This window comes from Phyllostomus discolor, chromosome 15 (genome assembly GCF_004126475.2).
Source record: "Phyllostomus discolor isolate MPI-MPIP mPhyDis1 chromosome 15, mPhyDis1.pri.v3, whole genome shotgun sequence".
NCBI lineage: Eukaryota > Metazoa > Chordata > Mammalia > Chiroptera > Phyllostomidae > Phyllostomus > Phyllostomus discolor.
The window spans coordinates 4,962,445-4,981,649 of record NC_040917.2 but is presented as its reverse complement, the minus strand read 5'-3'; the positions used below and the strand labels follow the sequence as shown (position 1 = coordinate 4,981,649).

At 47.2% G+C, this 19,205-nt stretch overlaps 1 protein-coding gene across 2 annotated transcripts in view; it reads left to right on the top strand.

Moving 5' to 3' along the window:
* The window catches only part of ACTN2 (actinin alpha 2), a 65,575-nt gene that overhangs the window by 14,937 nt on the left and 31,433 nt on the right, over positions 1-19,205 (top strand). The window contains exons 2-6 of one of the 2 annotated variants that reach the window (XM_028531310.2): positions 11,494-11,608; positions 12,050-12,169; positions 13,388-13,474; positions 17,315-17,402; positions 19,001-19,079. In XM_028531310.2, coding sequence (XP_028387111.1) covers positions 11,494-11,608; positions 12,050-12,169; positions 13,388-13,474; positions 17,315-17,402; positions 19,001-19,079 — 489 coding nt within the window. Of the gene's footprint in view, positions 1-11,493; positions 11,609-12,049; positions 12,170-13,387; positions 13,475-17,314; positions 17,403-19,000; positions 19,080-19,205 lie in introns of those variants that run through there. The other variant, XM_036016195.1, reaches the window with a different exon arrangement.

Below are 19,205 nucleotides of genomic sequence, written 5' to 3'. Positions count from 1 at the left end.
CACTGAGCTACGCCAGCCAGGGCTTATCTTTTCTTAAAATTAGAATATTGTTTCAAGACTTTTAAAACACCCCTTACAATTAACACAGAGATAGCCAGGATTGCACACCAGCCTGGGCCACCAGTGGCTCAGAGAAGTGTCCCATGTCCTTGCTGCACCACCTGACTCCACCCTGAGGAGGAGGACAGAAGTGCAGGGATGAGCAATTGCAGCTGAAAAATAAGAATTCAGAGGATGAGTGATGAGGACTCCTGGAAGTGGCAAGAAAATGGCTGTCGGGTATTTTCTTGAGCAGGAAGGAAATTAACAGGTGGAAATACTTTATCTCCTAGATAAATGTAAGATCTTCAGGAAACAGAGAAAAGTGCTCAATAATTCAACACCAGCACAGTCTCATTCACAGTGACCGGTGTGAGAGGGCACTTGGAGACACGTGCTGGGTTTGGCGTGGAAAAGGGACACAGTGGGCTGTGCCTGAAGGCAGTTGTCGTCTCCACGGGATGGGGTGGGAGGTGGCGGGGGAGCACGCTGTGATCGAGGACCAGCAGACGGCAGGCGTCAGTTAGGTCAGCGTGCCCTTCTTGCGCACTAGTTACTCTTTGTCTTCCTCGAAATCAGTCAGATTAGATCAGAATGATAGTGAGCGAATGTTTTATCTTGTTTGATTCTTGACCTCTTTTTAGAAAAAAAGACTGTAAAACTGTGCATTAAAAGATAATTTTTAAAGGTAACATTGTGACATTCTAATATAAAAGTGAACACGGGTTAAAGATGTTAACACATTAGTGACAGCCTGGAGAGGGGTTATACCAGTTCAAAAGAAATCCAAAGGACAGGCACTCCTGCGATGGGGACCAGTGCCCCGGGGGTCTCACGGAGGCGGACCCCCTGCAAGAGTGGGGGAGGTCGCCTTGCACGGAGCAGAGCACGCTCCTGTCTCCCAGTCTGGGGCGAGAGCACTCACTGTGCCGTGCTGCCAGGGGTCAGTGGCCTATGGGTGGCAGGGTGGCCCAGACGGGTGCTCCAGATGAGGTACATGTTTCCCATGGACACTCAGATTTTTCCCAATATCAAGGAGCCTTATCAGCCCCTTTCCCTCTCCAAATTCCATACCGTCAATCTGTTCCATTCTTTCTGGAAGTTAGAGGGGAGATGCCACGTATCAGAGAGGTTACTCCTTAAACCAGAATTAGTCTGGGGTGCATTTGGCTTTGTTAAAAATCCTGAAAAGCATTTTTTTTTCTGTTAGTCAGCCTCAGAATTTTAGCACCTTTCTTTATGTTTTCCCGACAGCTCGGGGTCTAAATGAAGCCAGTCTGTGAGCCTGGAGATTGAAGCCTGAAGCTCATGGCTTGGGATTTCTGAGTAAAAGCAGGCCTGGATGGGACCTGCCCTCCTCAAGCCCTGAGAGCGCTGCCTCTGGCCTGCTCTCTTAAAGTCGCATCCTGCCTGGTCCTATTTTTAGATGCCCCAGCAGGGAGGTTGCCTTTTATCTTTTACAAGGTTGTACTTTTTTTTTTTTGTTTTTGGCAAGATGACAGAGAGAGTCCTTTTTAACATGTAAGGATTCTGTAGTTGAGTTTGACAGGATAATGAGCAGATGCAGATTTTTAGCTCCTCCGTCTTTTTTTTTTTTTTGAATTAAAAAAATCTGAGTGATTGATGTTCTCTCTCATCTGCCCCGGAAAGTCTAACGAACAAGATGCTCTGTAACAAATAGTTACTGCCACAGTGTTCCAGGCACCGGCAAGAACAGAAAACAAAATCCCTGCCTCTCCGTGTGTGCCTTCAGTGGCGGCCGCGATGTGTGTGGCTCTCGTGCCCTCGGTGTGAGAGTGTTAGCATTCTAACACGGGTAGGAAGAGATCTGAAATCCTGCTCGTAGGCGGCAGAATTTGTTGGTGTGAATCAACGGAAAAAGACTGTCTCTCTCTTTCTTTGTCTTTGAGTAATTACATTTGTATTTATGAGTTTCCCTGGAACCCACGTGAAAAGCAGTATTTTGGTACTGTTGAGGTTACAGTTAACTTACAACTGAAATTGTCGCCGTTTAAAATTGAAGCATTGAAGAACTGAATGGGCACTAGTGCTGTATATGTGAATGGAGGTGCACCTGCTGGGTGTTGCGTTCTTTGGGTGACCCAAGGGTGGGGAAGGCAGGATTAGAGGCTGCAGTGTCCATTTGGTTCTTTAATGTGGGACTTGGGAGCTCGCAGGCACATAGAGCTGGGGAAAACAGCATGTGCCCTCCCTTGGCCGTGGAGTGCAGTGGGGTTTGCCTTTTGACACGAGCTAATTTTAAGTCTCTTTGTACCTGCTGCGCTATGAACTAAGTCCTGATTCGAGCATAACCCTTTATATTAATTGTCCCTTAGGAACAACAGTACATTTTTTAATTAATTAATTTATTTTGTATATTTTTTAAAGATTTTATTTATTTATCTCCAGAGAGGGAAGGGAGGGAGAAAGAGAGAGAGAGAGAAAAACATCAATGTGTGGTTGCTGGGGGCCGTGGCCTGCAACCCAGGCATGTGCCCTGACTGGGAATCAAACCTGCGATGCTTTGGTTCGCAGCCTGTGCTCAATCCACTGAGCTACGCCAGCCAGGGCCAATAGTACAGTTTTTAAAAATGCACGGGCAAAATATTATTTTATTCCCATCAGCAAAACCTAGTGTGCTGAATGAAGCCTTGTCCCTTGAGGAAGTTGAGATATGCTTTTGCTGTTCTTTGTTCTTTGAAGAGAGATCGAGCACTTTGATAAATCCGACCTGGTGCCCTTCTTGGTTCCCGAGTCCCTTCCCACCTGTGCACAGCAGCGGCCTGCGAGTGTGCTGAGCTGTGTGTGCCGTCTTCTTGGAGCTGGAATGTCTCCTGTGCTCGAGTGAACCTCAGGCACGACTAACTGTCTTTGTTATTCCTTTGCAATGACCTAATTCCACTTCAGTCTAAACCCAAAGCACCTCGAGTTTCTCTGAATCGCCGTCACTGACCGCCATTCTCCTGTGATTCTAAAGCACTTGTATTTGTGAAATATTTTCCAGTCTCTTAGAGTTCATCAGACTTCTAGTTGGATTAGGTGAATCGTGCAGCCCTCAGGGGGAGAGATGAGCCACAGGAGAGGCGGGCTGACTTGCCCACAGTGGACACCGAGCCGGCCACAGAGCCAGGCTTCAGATTTTAGGGAGGCTGATTTTGAGGGATTGCTAACCTGAGCTGTTGCTTGCCATGTTATCTGGCAGGATCTGGGAGACGAAGCAGAGACTCGTGGGCGGAGAATAAAAGCGCTGCTCACTGTGGAGAGAGGTGCTTGCTTACACAAGCTCTGAGAACAGTTGGGCCCCAGTGGACTTCTGAGACATCTGGTAATTGATGGTGGCACGCACAGGATCCTTAGAATTAACTCTCTCCCACTTACATACCTCTCGCCCCGAGCCCATTTCTTCAGTGCTGTGCAAGTAGTAGAAAGGACACTTGGCAACCTTGAAGTTTCGGAATCTTTCAAGTCCGCAGGATTACCCTGTGCGCACTGTGCTGAGGGTCAGCCACCACTCTGAGTGGCTCTGGGTCCAGGGACCTTCCCTGATCTCAGTGTAACGCCAGCAGAAGCACTTTACATGGGTTTGAAAGAAGGTCGAGTGTTTGAATACTTAACTTTAGGTGGTGCTGCTGATTTCTCACTCGACTCTGGAGCAGCCCCTTGTTTGGGTCAGTGTGGCATTTGCAGGGACCAGAGCAGGTCCTCCTGTGACGGTGGGTCGGGGCTTCCTGGCTGTGGGGCTGTGCAGCTCAGTAGTGACCCAGCGCCTGCCGGCACCTGCTCTTCCTCAAATGCCAGAGCCGAAACCACAGCTACTTCAGAGAAGCAGCCCTGACCCCACCACCACCCCTGACTCTCCCTTACCCAGAGATTTTGCACTGGTGTGCAACTTTCCAGAGCCCCTTACTTTTCAAATATGTAGAAAGGGCCAGAAAGTGATTAGAAGGAGCCTTGGCAAATTGGGAATTGGTGAGGTGGAAGAGAAAACACTACTAAAGTGATTGCCACGAACAGAAACACTAATGGGGCACCTTCAGAAAATGAGCTCAACAGAGTAGCAGTTGTGCTGACCTGTGGCACTTACATTTCTCCTCCTCCTGATAAGCTTTTGAACTGGGTCATACAGTTAGTTGATTGTGACAATTATTATTCCTTTTTTTTATAGCTGGGAATGTGTCAGGACGCAAAGGGCAAATAATTGCATGGTGTCAGAGTCAAAAATAGAATCTGAGTTCTGAGCCACACCTGCAGCTGGGCCGGCCTTCGCCTGTTCTCCAGGTCCCCTCCCAGGGACCACGTCCCCAGTCTCCTGGGGCTTGCTGTCCCACCCCAGAAGGTGAGAGGCTGGAATTGGCACTGAGCACCTCTTGATGTCTCTACTCACTGAGGAAAGTAATTGATATGTAAACCCCAAATCATAGAACACTCTGACGCTGCCCCAAACCTCTGGGCCTGACAGACATGCCGTTTCACAATCGGCACATTTGGAGGCGAAAGCATCAGGCCTGCCTGCCCGCAGCTCCGTGCTGCAGGCCCTGCCCAGTGTCCCAGCCCTCCGCAGACCCTGCTCTGTTTTGTTCAGGAAAGACCCCAGACTGGGCTGCATCTCCATTTCAGGAAGTGTGGTCTGAAATTAGTATTTTATGTAATTATTATCAAAATAAAAGCTGGCTTAAAAAGTATAAAGGAGGTTCATAGATACTGTGTTGCCAAATTCTTTGTTTGGAGAAAATGATGAAGTAAGTGGAACGGCTCCACTCCCAGGAGCCAGCCCCGGAAGACTTACCTAAAAGCAGTGATAATGAACTAATCACAGGAAATGCATTGTGTCAGACTCAGGGTTGATTTTTTTTTTTGGTCCTCATTTGTGTATGCAGGTGATAAACTCATCCAGATGAAGATGTGAACTTGTGTTATGTAAGTGATAGAAATAATCACTCATTTCTATTGAAGGCCCTTTCCCTTCTCTCAGCGGGATGCAGGGGTGTCCAACCTGTGAACCTCGGGCCACGTGCGGCCCTGGACGTCTATGAATGTGGCCCATCACAAAACCGTAAATTTACTTACAACATTGTGAGCTTTTTGTGATTACATATCACAGTGTATTTAATGTATGGCCCAACACAATTCTTCTTCCAGTGTAGCCCAGAGATGCCAAAAGGTTGGACACCCTGAAGGCAGTAATGTCTACAGAGTTAAGTAACTTAGAAAGAAACCAAATTCAAATGCAAGGCATTCAGTAACACAAGTGTATCTCAGCATTTCAACAAGGACTCAGTGCTCTTTGCCATTCAGCACACTGTGCTGGTTGTAGTATTGTATCGTTTAACTTTGAGAGAAATAGCAGTGTCACAATTCTCATGGATTTGGGTCTTTGCCTGGAAGTTCTTCATGGAAGAAGGAATGGCCTGGCCTGCCATCAGACGGGCTCACAATTTTTGCTCACAAACATTCTTGGGAAATTCCTTCAGCTAATATTTTTCTCAGCCCACCATGTCTTGGGGGTGGAAGAGAATTTTCAGACCTCTAGCGCATGTCCAGGAACCTAACTGAGGAGGCACACTGCTGGTGGTTTGAGTAACTTTCAGACTTACTGTGTGAAGACACAACACTGCACATCCTGGGAACTCACCTACTGTAGCCTCAGGCCCCTCCTCCACTTCTGGTGCTCGGAGAGTTTCTGGACCACAGCCTTGGAGGGCCACGTGGGGCCGGGGGCCAGCCTGCGCCTACAGGACTGCCCGCCCTGGCCCGCGGGTTGTCATCCGTTATGGCTGGGGAAGAGATGCTGAGATCTGCCCTCTTGTCTGCAGGGCACATGCAGTGAGGCAGAGACCCCCACTGCTGCCCACTTTTGCTCGGTGGTGACCTGGCACTGTCCCCTAGCTCTGTCATGAGCTTCTTTATAGGGTAATGAGGCCTGGAAGCACCTGTCTTTCCCTTCCACAGGCAGAAGCTTCTGTGGTCTCCCATCTCAGTTCTCTTTCGCTCGAGGCGTGGAGCAGTGGGGGAGGGCTGCTCTGCCGGAGAGAAGGGTGGGAAGGGCTGAGTGGCAGGCCGGCCAGGGGACTGGCCAGAGGTGACAGGGCAGCGTCCAAGTTAGCTATGGGCTGGGAGGCTTGGCCTCTTTCCTTGGTGGTCTATGTCTGGTTCATAGACACCGTGTCTCTTAGGAAGGGACAGCCCTTGGTAATCTGAATTGAACCAAGGAGCCTGGGCCACACTTGATTCCATCCTAATGCTCCAAGATTTAGTTCCCACAGACCTTAGAGATGCCTGTCAGTCAGCAAGAAAATCCACGAAGACGCCTTCAAGTAAAACGGGTGGGGTTTGGTTGCCATGCTGTGGCTTTGCTGGTAAACCCTCCACACATTCGGGCTTTTCACGGAAACCCAGGACAATGGGAAATGCTAGGAACAGTCTCCGTAGGCTGTGGGAATGTAAACTGTAGATAGGATGAGATGAAACATTCTGATTCCTGCTTGAAGTTCCTTTTCAGAGTGCACTGGCCTCTTTGTAAGCTGTTATCACCCAGCAGGGATCCCTTCTGCATTTAAGTTGTTTAGGTGCCCCCTGATTGGCTCTGAGGGATGGTCATTAAAGACAGGACACTCGCTTCCAGTGCAGATGGCAGTCCAGGTAAATGCTGTTCTTGAATCCTCCCACAGTCAGCGTCACAGCTACACTGCAGAACACCCTCATTGAGAACCACCTGAGGTCTCTCTGAATGGAGGCCCCACAACTAAGGATTTACAGAAGAAAGGACATCCAGACTGGTAGACGGGGTGGAGACGTGGAACGGGCTGGCCCCACACCCATGTGTTGCGGTTAAAATCAGGAGGCATGTGTCACCTATAGAGGTGTCCCTGAGGAGCGAGTGGTCCCAGCCCTCTGCGCCAGGCTTCCCAGACAAGAATCAGCTGCCAGTGCTTATAACCATGAAAGCCATATTATAGGAAATGTTAAGGGGACTTCTTTAAAGTTAGAAGGAAAAAAGATAAAAATATGGATAATAAAGTGACAATAACTACATATCAACAATTCTTTAAATGCAAATGGATTAAATGCTCCAATCCAAAGACAGAGGGTGGCTGAATGAATGTGAAAATAGAGCCCCTACACATGCTGCCTATAAGACTTACTTCAGATGGAAAGACGCAGACTGAACGAAAGTAAAGGGAGGGAAAAAGGCATTTCATGAAAACTGCAACAAGAAACATGCTGGGGTAGCGATACTTGTACCAGACAAAATAGACTTTAAAACAAAGGCTATGACAAGAGACAAAGAGAGACCCAGCAATTCCACTTCTGGGTATTTATCTGAAGAAACCCAAAACACTAATTTGAAAGCGTACAAGCACCCCTGTGTTCATGGCAGCATTGTTTACAATTGCCAAGATATGGAAGCAACTTAAGCGCCCATCAATACATGAATGATAAAGATGAATTGGTATGCATACATACAATGGAATAAGACTCAGCCATAAAAAAAGAAGAAAATCTTGGGCTAGCTGTTTGGCTCATATGGTTGGAGCATCATTTTGTGCACCAAAAGGTTCTTGGTTCGATTCCTGGTCACCGCACTTGACTAGGTTGTGGGTTCAAGTCCTGGTTCAGGTGCTTATGGGAGGCAGCCAATTGATGTTTCTCTCTCACATCAGTGTTTCTCTCTCTCTCCCTACCTCTGAAATCAGTGAAAATGTGTCCTCAGGGGAGGATAAGAAAAAAAAACCACAATGAAATCTTGCTACCTGCAACAACATGGATGAACCTAAAGGGTATTGTGTTGAGTGAAATAAGTCAAACAAAGACAAATGCTGTATGATTTCACTTATCTATGGAATCTAAAACACAAAATAAATGAACAAATAACCAAAGAGAACTCATAGATGCAGAGAACAAACTAATGGCTGCATAGGAGGTGGATGGCGGGAAGGGTAACAAAAAGGGAAGGGATTAAGATGTGCAAATTGGTGATTTCAAAAATAGTCATGAGGATGTGAAATACAGCATAGGGAATATCGTCCATAATATTATAACTTTGTATGGTGTCAAATGGGTACTAGATTTATTGTGGTGATTGCTTTGAGAGTTATGTAAATGTCTAATCACTACATTGTACATCTGAAACTAATAAAATATTGTATGTCAAATATAATTGAAAAATGAAAAATTGTTAAAAAAAAAAGATGGGGCATTTTATTAGACTTAACTCAAAAATCAACTTTATGATTAAATCTGTTTTCTGGATTTGCACACCTGAAAATTACTTATGGTAATTTATGTCTATGGTATGTATACCTATAGGAAGGTAGCAACACACAGACTTTGCAGGATTCCAGAGTGGGGTCAGGAAGCTTGCACTGATTTCATGAGCGGCTTGGGGTTACATCCAAAAGTGCTTCTGATACTTTCATCATGAAGGGCCTTAGCATGGTAACAGGCTAAGGTCGTTTATACCAGCAATATTTGCCCATTCTAAGTAGACTCTAAGTAAAAAAAACTATATAAATATTTTATATCATACTTTCTATCAATTCCATTTAAAAAAATCGTAACCTGCTATTCTCTTGTGCCTTTCCTGAAAGTTAGGCATATGATTAGTCATAGCATTGCTAATTAAGAAACACCACCTTTAAAAGAGTTTTGCTTGCGGTGTATGGGGCCTGCAAAGTTTTCTTAGTAGAAGAACCTCGTTATCTGGAAACAACCTCGACATCCATCTGTAGGGAGCTAGTTACATGAAGTTACATGAAGGATGGTATATATACCACAGTGGAATATTCTTCTGCCGTAGAAAGAAATGATTCTACTGATACAGAACGCTCCCTAGGTTACATTTTTTAAGTGAATAAGAAAGCCAGGTGCAGAGCCGTGTGGGTTCCAGGCCCTGCGTTGAAGGGCTGAAGGAGAGGCGTGTGCCTGTGTTGATGATACCCATCCTCTGGGCAAGGTCACTGTGAGGCTTCCCCCTTGGAGCCTTTCATACCCCTTGAATTTGGAACTAAGGGAGTGTATAACCTATTCAAAAAGCAGATACAAAGAATTCATATTTACATAAGTAAATTATAGACTACTATAATAATCTTAGCTTTATAAAACAGAATTCGTTTACGTAGGGTAATGGTGTTGAAGGGAACTTCCCATGATGCTGGGAGCGGTCTGCATCTATAGCATCTGACACAGCAGCCACGAGCCACGTGTCTCGCCTTCAAGCACTCAGAAGGTGGCTTGTGCAGCCAAGGAGCTAAAATTTTAATTTCCACGAATTTTAATTTACATTTCCATAGCTACCTGTGAAAAGTGCCTTCCGCATGGGTTGGGCACAGAACTGAATATATGGCCTAGAGTGCCTCTTCCATTTAGACTTGACTAAAATTTACATGAGTTTTAGGAAAAGTAATTACTAGTTTAGGTCGTCGGGAAAATTTGTTGCAAATACAAGAAAATGTCTATATATTCTTTTTGCTCTAGAATTTAATGCCATCACATATTTCTTTTCTTTTTTTGAATTTTATTTTAATCATTGTTCAAGTGCAGTTTTCTGTCCTTTACTCCCATTCCAGCCCACCCACCCATCCCTCCCCACCTCTCTCCCCTTTCCCCCGCCCCCCCCCCCCCCCAGTTTTTGTCCATGTGTCCTTTGTATTTGCTCCTGTAAACCCTTCCCATTCTCCCCTGAAATTCCCTCCCCTCTCCCCTCTGGTCACTGTCAGCCTGTCCTCTATTTCAGTGTCTTTGACTATATTTTGCTTGCTTTTTTGTTTTGTTGATTAGGTTCCTGTTAAAGGTGAGATCATATGGTATTTGTCTTTCACTGCCTGACTTATTTTGCTTAGCATAATGCTTTCCAGTTCCATCCATGCTGTCGCAAAGGGTAGGAGCTCCTTCTTTCTTTCTACTGCATAGTATTCCATCATATAGATGCACCACAGTTTTTTGATCCATTCATTTACTCATGGGCACCTAGGTTGCTTCCAACACTTGGCCATTGCAAATTGTGCTGCTATGAACACTGGGGTGCTTGGGTTCTTTTGGATTGGTGTATCAGGATTCTTAGGATATAATCCTAGCAGTGGAATTGCTGGGTCAAAAGGCAGATCCATTTTTAGTTTTCTGAGGAAGTTCCATACTGTTTTCCATAGTGGTTGTACCAGTCTGCAGTCCCACCAACAGTGCACCATCACATATTTCTTACAATAAGTGACTATCAGTCAAATTTGAAAATACTCTTTATTACCCAGGAAAATCATTTTTATGGAAACTGTCAGTTTGTAATCTTCCTTGGAGCAGTCTGTTTTCGAGAGGTTCACTTTCCTGTGTGTAACACAGCTTATTTGTGTGTGTCCGCCCGGTGTGACACGCGGGCACTTTGTTCTTGAGCCCAGCAGCTGTTGAAAGACTGGGGACAGTTCGCATTCTGAGCCAGCAGCTGCTGGGAGTGTTTCTAATCTGGTTTTGGCAGGAAATTGTGCACAAGTGGAAGCCAAGTTCAAAGACCTTGAAAAAATAAACAGAATGCCTTTGGGTGCTACTTCACGTGCAGCCTGTTTCTCCTCTGAAGGTCTCCTGGAGACTCGCTAGCAGGACCAGGCCGGGAGCCCCTGCAGGGCAGTGTTGTGTCTGACCGTCTTTGTAATCTAGGGCTGCGCCGGGAGGAGGTTATTGTCACTACTGTGATTGTTTTTTTTGAAGATTGATGGTACCGCAGATTTGCTTAATTGACTATTTACTAGCTTAAGATCATTGTTTATGCAGGATAACTCGTGGATAATTAGTGGTGATAGGCCCCTCCTCTCTTCCCCTTTCTGTTTCATAATACCACCCACCCTCTGCTCTGCAGTAAGACATTTGATATAAGATGGTCTCTTTTTTAAAGCATTTCTTTTTTTTAAGATTTGTTTTAGTATTTATTTAATAATCACTGGATATTTTTTTAAGATTTTATTTATTTATTTTTAGAGAGGGAAGGGAGGGAGAAAGAGAGAGAGAGGGAAACATCAATGTGCAGTTGCTGGGGGCCATGGCCTGCAACCCAGGCATGTGCCCTGATTGGGAATTGAACCTGCGATGCCTTGGTTAGCATCCCGCGCTCAATCCACTGAGCTACGCCAGCCAATGAGTAAGACGGTCTTTATACATTATTTACTCACCCATTTTGCAGGCAAGCTTGGTTTTGTTGTACACACAGTTTTCCAAAGGCATGGGTATAAGTGTGGTACCTTTTGAAACCGAAGACAAAAAACCCTCAGGTTGGCATACCAAACAAATAAAAGGTTTTTGTCTCTAAAGGGGAAATTTTGCTAAAACCTTACCCTTGGGCCACACATCGTTCTTCCCATCATATTCTGTTTGCTGGCCCAAGAAGCTCCAGAAGGTGGGAGACATGGCGTGTGGCCCCCATGGAGGGCCCACCCCGGTGGGCCGCGCTGAATCACATGCACTCTCTTTCAGACGTTCACTGCCTGGTGTAACTCCCACCTCAGGAAAGCTGGCACCCAGATCGAGAACATTGAGGAGGACTTCAGGAATGGCCTGAAGCTCATGCTGCTGTTGGAAGTCATCTCAGGTTGGTGGCAAGCGTTGCTTCGGTGCCATACCCATCCTGCCCTCGTGCGTGTGAGCAGCAGACAGGCCTCTAGGTAGACACGCTGCTTCACGAGTTCCCTCGGGCAGCTAGTTAGCAACCCCAGATGCTCCCAGACACCAAGAAGCATCCTTCCTAACCCCTTTGTAATTGGGCTCATGGGCCCAACTGGACACTCAGCAGATCTGAAAAGCACATGGCCTTAGTAGCATGGCTCCCCACTGGTCCGTTTGCTCTCGGGAGTTTTGGGTAATGTTCCCTCTGTACTTTGAGAAACCAGGGGCACATCAGAAACAGGTACCCATTTCCATTAAGGAGAGCGTGACTCTGAACTTTGACGTTTCGATTCCACATCCCAGGAGGTGAGGGTTGGGGGAGGGCGAGTACTCTCTCTGCCTACACTGATCTGTTTTCACCTGACAGGGGAAAGGCTGCCCAAACCTGACCGAGGAAAAATGCGATTCCACAAAATTGCCAATGTCAACAAAGCCTTGGATTACATAGCCAGCAAAGGCGTGAAGCTGGTGTCCATCGGGGCTGAAGGTGAGCTGTGACAGGAATGGCCTGATGCCATACTGGCTGGCCCCACTGTGGCTGTGGACCCCAGGGTGTCCTGGTGGGTCAGGTTCCTGCTGGCTCTGAGCACAGACAGATGAGAGCAGGTGGTGCCATGAATGGCCAGCCAGGCCCCAGGATTATTTGCAAAGAACAGTCTGTTATAATGCTATCCACTCCGAACCTGTTACAGGAGTGAGAAAGAACATATGCATCCCATCGGCTCTCAGAAAGAACTCATGACTGCGAAGGAATGTGTGTTCTCCTTCTCTGTGGGGCACTGGGAGTCCCTGCCTGCCCCTGTACACAGCGTCCTGTGAACCTGCCAGCTGGGGCTGGAAGAAGGACCGGGGTGGCGATGAGCCGGAATTCTCTGTATTTCATGACAGTGGTCCCCCCATATCGGCTGTTTTTGCTTTCCATGGTTTCAGTCATCCATAGTTAACCATAGGCCAAAGATAATGAATGGAAAATTCCAGAAATAAGCAGTACCTAAGTTTTTAAATTGTGCAGCACTCTGAGTAGTGTAATCAGATCTTGGCCTGTCCCACTCCATCCTGGGACATGAGTCACCCCTTTGTCCCTCAGTTCCATGCTGTATGTGCTCCTTGCCCGTTAATCACTTAGTAGCCCGGAGGATATTGGATCCACTGTGGTGATATCTGGAGCCTGTGTTCAAGTCATCATGGTTTTCTTAATCATGACCCCAAAGCAGGGAGCAGTGGGGCTGGCAATACAGATACACCGAAGAGAAACCCTGCGTGCTTCCTTTAGGTGAGCAGGTGTGGGTGTAGGAAAAAACACAGTATGTATATGGTTCAGTGCTGTCCTTGGTGTCAGGCATCCACTGGGGGTCTTGGAATGTACCCCCCGAGGATGAGGGGATACAATTGCATTTCGAACTGTAGCTCACCTAGTCCTTAAACTTGGGAAACTCATGGGTTGTTTTCACTGATTATGCATATGCAAGATTTGTGCTTGTTATTAACTCAGAATTCATTTAAACAGGAGACACTTGGTTATGAATATCATGTTTAGAACTAGACATACTGTGACACTTATGAAAACATAAAACTATCTTTCCATATATATTTTTTCCAGTAGCTCTGAAGTCATAACTTACGGGAAACCTAACTTAACAGGAAAGCGTTGTGTAGTGCTTATGGTGTCTTCACACTAACCTGCTGTTGGTTTTCCTCCCTAAAGAGATTGTCGACGGCAACGTGAAGATGACCCTGGGCATGATCTGGACCATCATCCTCCGCTTCGCTATTCAGGACATCTCAGTCGAAGGTAAAAACCTGACTGTATTAAGAGACACAGAGCAACGTGTAAAATGAGCTTGTAAATTAAAATTCGAACATGGTTTTATAAAACTGAACAGTCACTTCCGTGACTGAATGAAAGATCTGCAAACTGGCTCCTCACAACTTTCCGTTTGAGTGGGGAGGACCCTGGCCCTGCTGTCTCAGTCCTGGGGGCGGAGCCACTTCGGAAGAGATGAGCACCTGTTCCGAACAGAAGTCGCTTTTTCAGATGAACACTTTTTTTGAGCGTCTTTATTGCTTATTATACTAGTACATTCACAAGTGGAACAGAATTCTGTAGATTTACAGCTGAGACACTGATTTTCAGGTGCAAACATTGATTAAGTGAAATCCAAGTTTGTTCATTATTCTTCCTTCCTCCCTCCTTCTTTCCTTCCTTATTACCAGAGTCCTAGTGCTTGGTGCTACAACTGAAGGTGGAAATCTTTAGTCTTACGTCCACTGTACTCCTAAATATTTTTGATGAATTCAGCACTGCTGAGAATGGTGAAATAGACCTTCTTAAAATAAGAATATTGCTTATTAAGGTCTCAAGTCCCAAAACGTACAGCCAAACATATTTAAGGGTGGTTTGAATTGTCTGGTCAGCCTGCCCTGACTTGGTCACCTAGCAGATAACCAGGTACCTGGATGGTGAGGGTGGGGCCATCATTGGTAATTCTGCCTAGAACTGAGGACCCTCTGACACTGCTCTTTTTAAGGGATTTTAGTTACTAACCAAACAACAAATAATGAAAATCAGCAATTTGCTGTCTACTTTTTACCAGATGACATGAAGCCTATAATACGTATCCTTAAAGAGTTTCTGATGCACTTAGATTATTCCCAGCCAGCACTGAAACTCCACTTATGTCACCTGAAAAGCTAAGATGTGAGGCTATTAAATCCTCCCTAATTCAGTCTCAGCCAGCTAGAATTAAATACTTGGAATTGGAAAACTTCGGACGATGTACATTTATTAAATACACTCCTGTCATGCTAATGAAAAGAAGAAGATGCTTCTTAAAAGTTCCTGCTTTGTTAAAAAAAGAGTAACTTATAGTAATTTTATAAATTTGATATACTTCTAAATTTAAACACTTAAACAGTTGAACCTACTTTAAAGAACAAATGCCAATTTAAAAAATCTTGTTCACACTATTGCCTTTGCTAGAATAGCAGATCCTTTTTTACAGAGGTGACCTTGACCTCGGGTTTGTTCTGATTGGTTACATATTTCAAATTGTGGTGATATGATTTGAAAACTTAATTCTGTTTCAGGTGTAGCTCTGAATGGTATTCTCTGTTAGAGAGTTTCCCCCAAATTATTACTAATAATTAATCAAACCACAGTATTTTGTGAGCGATCACCACATACAGATATATTAATCTGCTTTTCAGAGGCTGCTGAAATGAAACACTCAAAAGTGATCATTTCATTAGCAAAGTGCCTAAACTTCTTGAATTGGATGTCTCTCAGTGTCCAACACAGTAGATGATGTTAGTTTCCTAATTTATGTTTTTATTCTTTTTACTTTATGAAGTCATTTCTTAACAACCTCACTTAATTTCTGCAAGTCTGTATTAAAATCATTTAATTGGGTTCACTGATGCATATTATGTGAACAAAGATGTTGTTACTGCTGAATTCTTTGAGGAGCCATCTCCTTTACCAGAGGGGGGGGCCTCGTCCCAGAGGTGAACTCGAAGCAAACGATTCCGCTGGTGAGGGCAGTCAGGTGCAGGTGTGGGGCTTCCCAGTGCATCACGCTCATGACAGAATGACAGGTGACACGACCTATTTATCACGTGCTTTTACACCCCCGGTCAGGGTTTCATGTGTGGACATGTGTGTGCCAAGGGGCCATGTTGCAGGTGTCACCTGCACCTGTGGGCAGCGGGGTGTCCCACGGGCAGGGACAGACTTGGCACAGGTTTGTTGACCTTGCTGAATGCCTGGGAATGGATTTGGGAGAGACTTGGCTTTGATTAGAGCCGCCAGTTAAACGGGGAGAGAACTTTGTTTCACGCTGACAGCCTCAGAGTGTTCAGAGCCGTCAGACAGGAAGAAATTAGGTGCAACTCACTGACTTGTGCGTCTAAACTTCAGTAGCAGCAATACGATTTTATGGATCTGTTTTACATCTGTGTCCATTCCTAACATAATTTTCATTTAAACTAAAAATATGGTTTTATTTCCCCCTGATGTGCTTTTTCTTATTCATTACATTGGGCAGAACCCAAAGGCAGGCAGTTGTATATAGCAAAACAACTAGGTATGGGGTTGCATATTTCAACACCTGTACCAGTTCATATATTAATAAAGTCTTCACCTTTTTCCTTAATAAGAATTTGCTAGGCAAGAGACATGAATATGAATCATTCAGATTATTCTTACAGCACATGAAACTTTGGGAGTGTGCTTATTTCAACTGGGTTATGGGTCAAAGAAAAATCTGAACTAGAAAGACAATTTAGATAAAAAATTATGGAATATTTATTTTGATTTGGAAAAATCAACTAAAATGAAAGACCAGAGAGTCTACATGTTCACAAGGCTTCTCCAAACTGGTAGAACTCAACCAGGAGTAGAATCGAAGGTTCTGTCCACGGCTTCGAGGAGCCATTTCGTGTGTGTAGCTGTGGGCACCCAGAGGCAAAGGCGGAGACGGTGTTTCACGGAGTGGCTTCCACAGCAGAAACTTCTCTTCTCGCAGCCCTGCAGGCTGAAGTCCAACATCAGGCGCCAGCCCAGTCTGCTTCTGCTGAAGGCCCTCAACGGGCCTGTGGATGGCTGCCTTCTTGCTGTGTCCTCACATAGCCAGACAGCCAGCATACGCATGCGTGTACTCTGGTTTCTCTTCTTCAAAGGCCACTGATCCCATTGTGAGGGCCCCACCCTCGTGACCTCCTCCAACCCTGTTGCCTCCCAGAGGCTTCGTCTCCAGATACCATTGCACTGGGGGTTAGGGCTCCAAAACATGGATCTGGGGGTACATGGACATTCGGTCCACACAGAAGCGCACGAAAGTTGTTGGGGACGTGTCTGTGGAGGATGAAGAGGGAGAGCAGATGATGGCAGAGAGAGCCTTCAGGCCAAAGCCCCTGGCTGACCCCTGTGCAGGAGAAGGGCAGGCAGGCCGGGAACAGAGAGCCCTGTCCTGCAGTGCCATCCCCAGGCCGGTGGGGCACCCTTAAGCCTGCGTTGCTCTTAGAGGAGTCCCCCACTCAGCAGGAAGGTGCCGTCTCTAGCTGGTCTGTGGCGGGAGCAGCCTGAGGCAGTGTTGGGAAGGCAGGGTGGGGCGGCTGGGACTGCAGTGCCACTCTGCACCCAGGCAGCGGGCATCCCCCAGCCCAGTGGGCATCCCCCGGCCCAGCTTCCTGGTGCCTGGGGCTGGGTGTGGGTCGTCCAGTCACTCAAAACTCAAATTTACCAATGAAAATCTTTAAGTATTATAAAATCTCTGGGTAAGGGTATACATTTTAGACATAGTGGCCTCTGGATTTCATTTACCTGAGAATGTAAATTATAAACGAGGCGAATGACAGTTAAGTCGTGAACTATATGTGTTTTCATATTTTCATATGAAAGGTGCGTTTCATGTGTTTTATGTCATAACTTGCAGTCGCACCTGCAGTGTCCTTTTTGAGTCCCTAAGTGTCACCAGCAGTCGGCCACTGGGCGCAGGGCTCCAGCTCCCGTCCTCCGGCAGAAGCTAGGAGAAGAGAAGGCGTGGGAGGCATGGGCCCTGGCAAGGTGGCAGACGTCGTGCGAAGGAAGTGGTAAGTGTGTCCCTGCGGACACTTTTCTTGGCTGTCGTTCCAGAAACCTCTGCCAAGGAAGGCCTGCTGCTGTGGTGCCAGAGGAAGACCGCTCCTTACAGAAACGTCAACATTCAGAACTTCCACACCAGGTGAGCAGGCCGGGCCGCCCCTTCTCGCTGGGATCCCGATGGCCGGGATGCTGTGCATTCACACTCACGTTTTTGCCTCCTGCCTGAGAGGCCTTTATGTTTGTAGCAGGACCTCGGCTGTCAGATTTTTCATTCTCAGGGCTTCTCAGGGAAGACATGGTTAAGGTGAGGGCTGCTGGTGAGACAGCTCTGAGGTTACAAGTGAGTTTTACGTGGCACCAGTCAGGGTCTTCAGAAGGTGAGGGTGTAGGAAGCCGCTTTCCCTGGAGCTCACCTGGCACAGGGAGATGGCAGCAGGGATTGCTCCTTAGTGGGAGGAGAGACCGCAGCAGAGTCTGAGGTCCCCATGGTGCACGTGCGCCCCCCCGCCCCATCCCATCTGCCTCAGATCAGCCTCGTGCACTGGGATTCAGGAGAAATAGGAGAATTGTGTTTGAAAAATTATAGAAAACTGGACAAAGGAAATCCAGACACAGTCTGAGACCACGGTTTCGTCCCTAGCTTTGGTCTCTTTCCTCAGGCAGATCTTCTGTGGCTCTTAATGTGTGAGTGGTTTAGTTTCTCACCCTCTGCATGGTGGTCAGCCTTGAAAGAAATGGAGAATCAGAGAGATGGAGGATGAGCATGAGACCCACAAAAACCTGGGGAGGTTCCTCTGCGCCCACAAACACCGTTAGAGTGTCTACCAGGCGCCTGGCCCTGAGCGGACCGTGAGGTGCAGAGGTGGCCCTGCACATACTCTGAGGAGGGTGGGGTCAGGGCCAGTGTCAGAGGCCCCAGACGTGCTTCCCATGCACCTTCCTTCTCTTCTTCCGCCAAGAGTGGCCCAAGCACTGAAGCAGTGTGGCCCCCAGCTCTCTTCCCCTGGCACTTTGAGGAGCAGATGCCCGCCCCAGCTGTCAGGGGACCCGCTGGTCACTCTGGCCTGCCATGGCTGGGAATGGGTAGTGCTGGTGTCTGAGGGAAGCAGACTGACACCCACATCCTCTCTGCTGAGTCTCGTACATACCTACATGTCTTTGCCCTTCTAAAAATATTTCATTGCGAGGAAAGACAGTAGCTACCTGGGAGCTAAGAGTGGCCCTGAGGGGTGTGAGAACTCTCGGTGGCACGTGTGTGCTGGGCATTTGAAGTTGGCATCCTTGTGCAGGGCAAGTGGGCCGACTCTGGGTCCAGAAGGGAGACTGGAGGGGGAGGGGGCAATCGGGACTGGAGGGGCAGTGGCAGAAGAGGACAGCAGGACAGCTGCCAAGAGACATCTTTCCTCTGGTCCCTGCCAGTACTCCCAGCGCTGAACCTGACCGGGGGAGGGTGGCTGGGAGGAGGCCCAGGCATGGGGGGCCTGAAGTTGAAGATGGGAAGTGGACATCAAGGGATGGCAATCCTTGGTGACCCCAGGAAAAAGACAGGTGTTCAAGGAAGGCGCACAAGGCCACCGGGTGGGGAGGAAGGGAGGTCCGGGGGCCTTTTGTGCATGAAGCCGGATGGAAGGTAGTCAGGGGCCACACGGCCTGAATTTTAGGCCCCCGTCTGAGCAGTACAGACCCGGTGGCTTTCTCTGCACTAACTCATGTCCCGTTCTTCCTGACGTGGTGCAGCTGGAAGGATGGCCTCGGACTCTGTGCGCTCATCCACCGGCACCGGCCCGACCTCATTGACTACTCAAAGCTGAACAAGGTCGTTGGGCCCGCATGTCCGACCTGCCCGCCCCCCGCATGTGGTCCCGAAATGAGCACATCAGCACTGAGCTCTGCATGCACCCAGGCAGCCCCTGGCCTGGCTCACCGAACATGGGCAGGACAG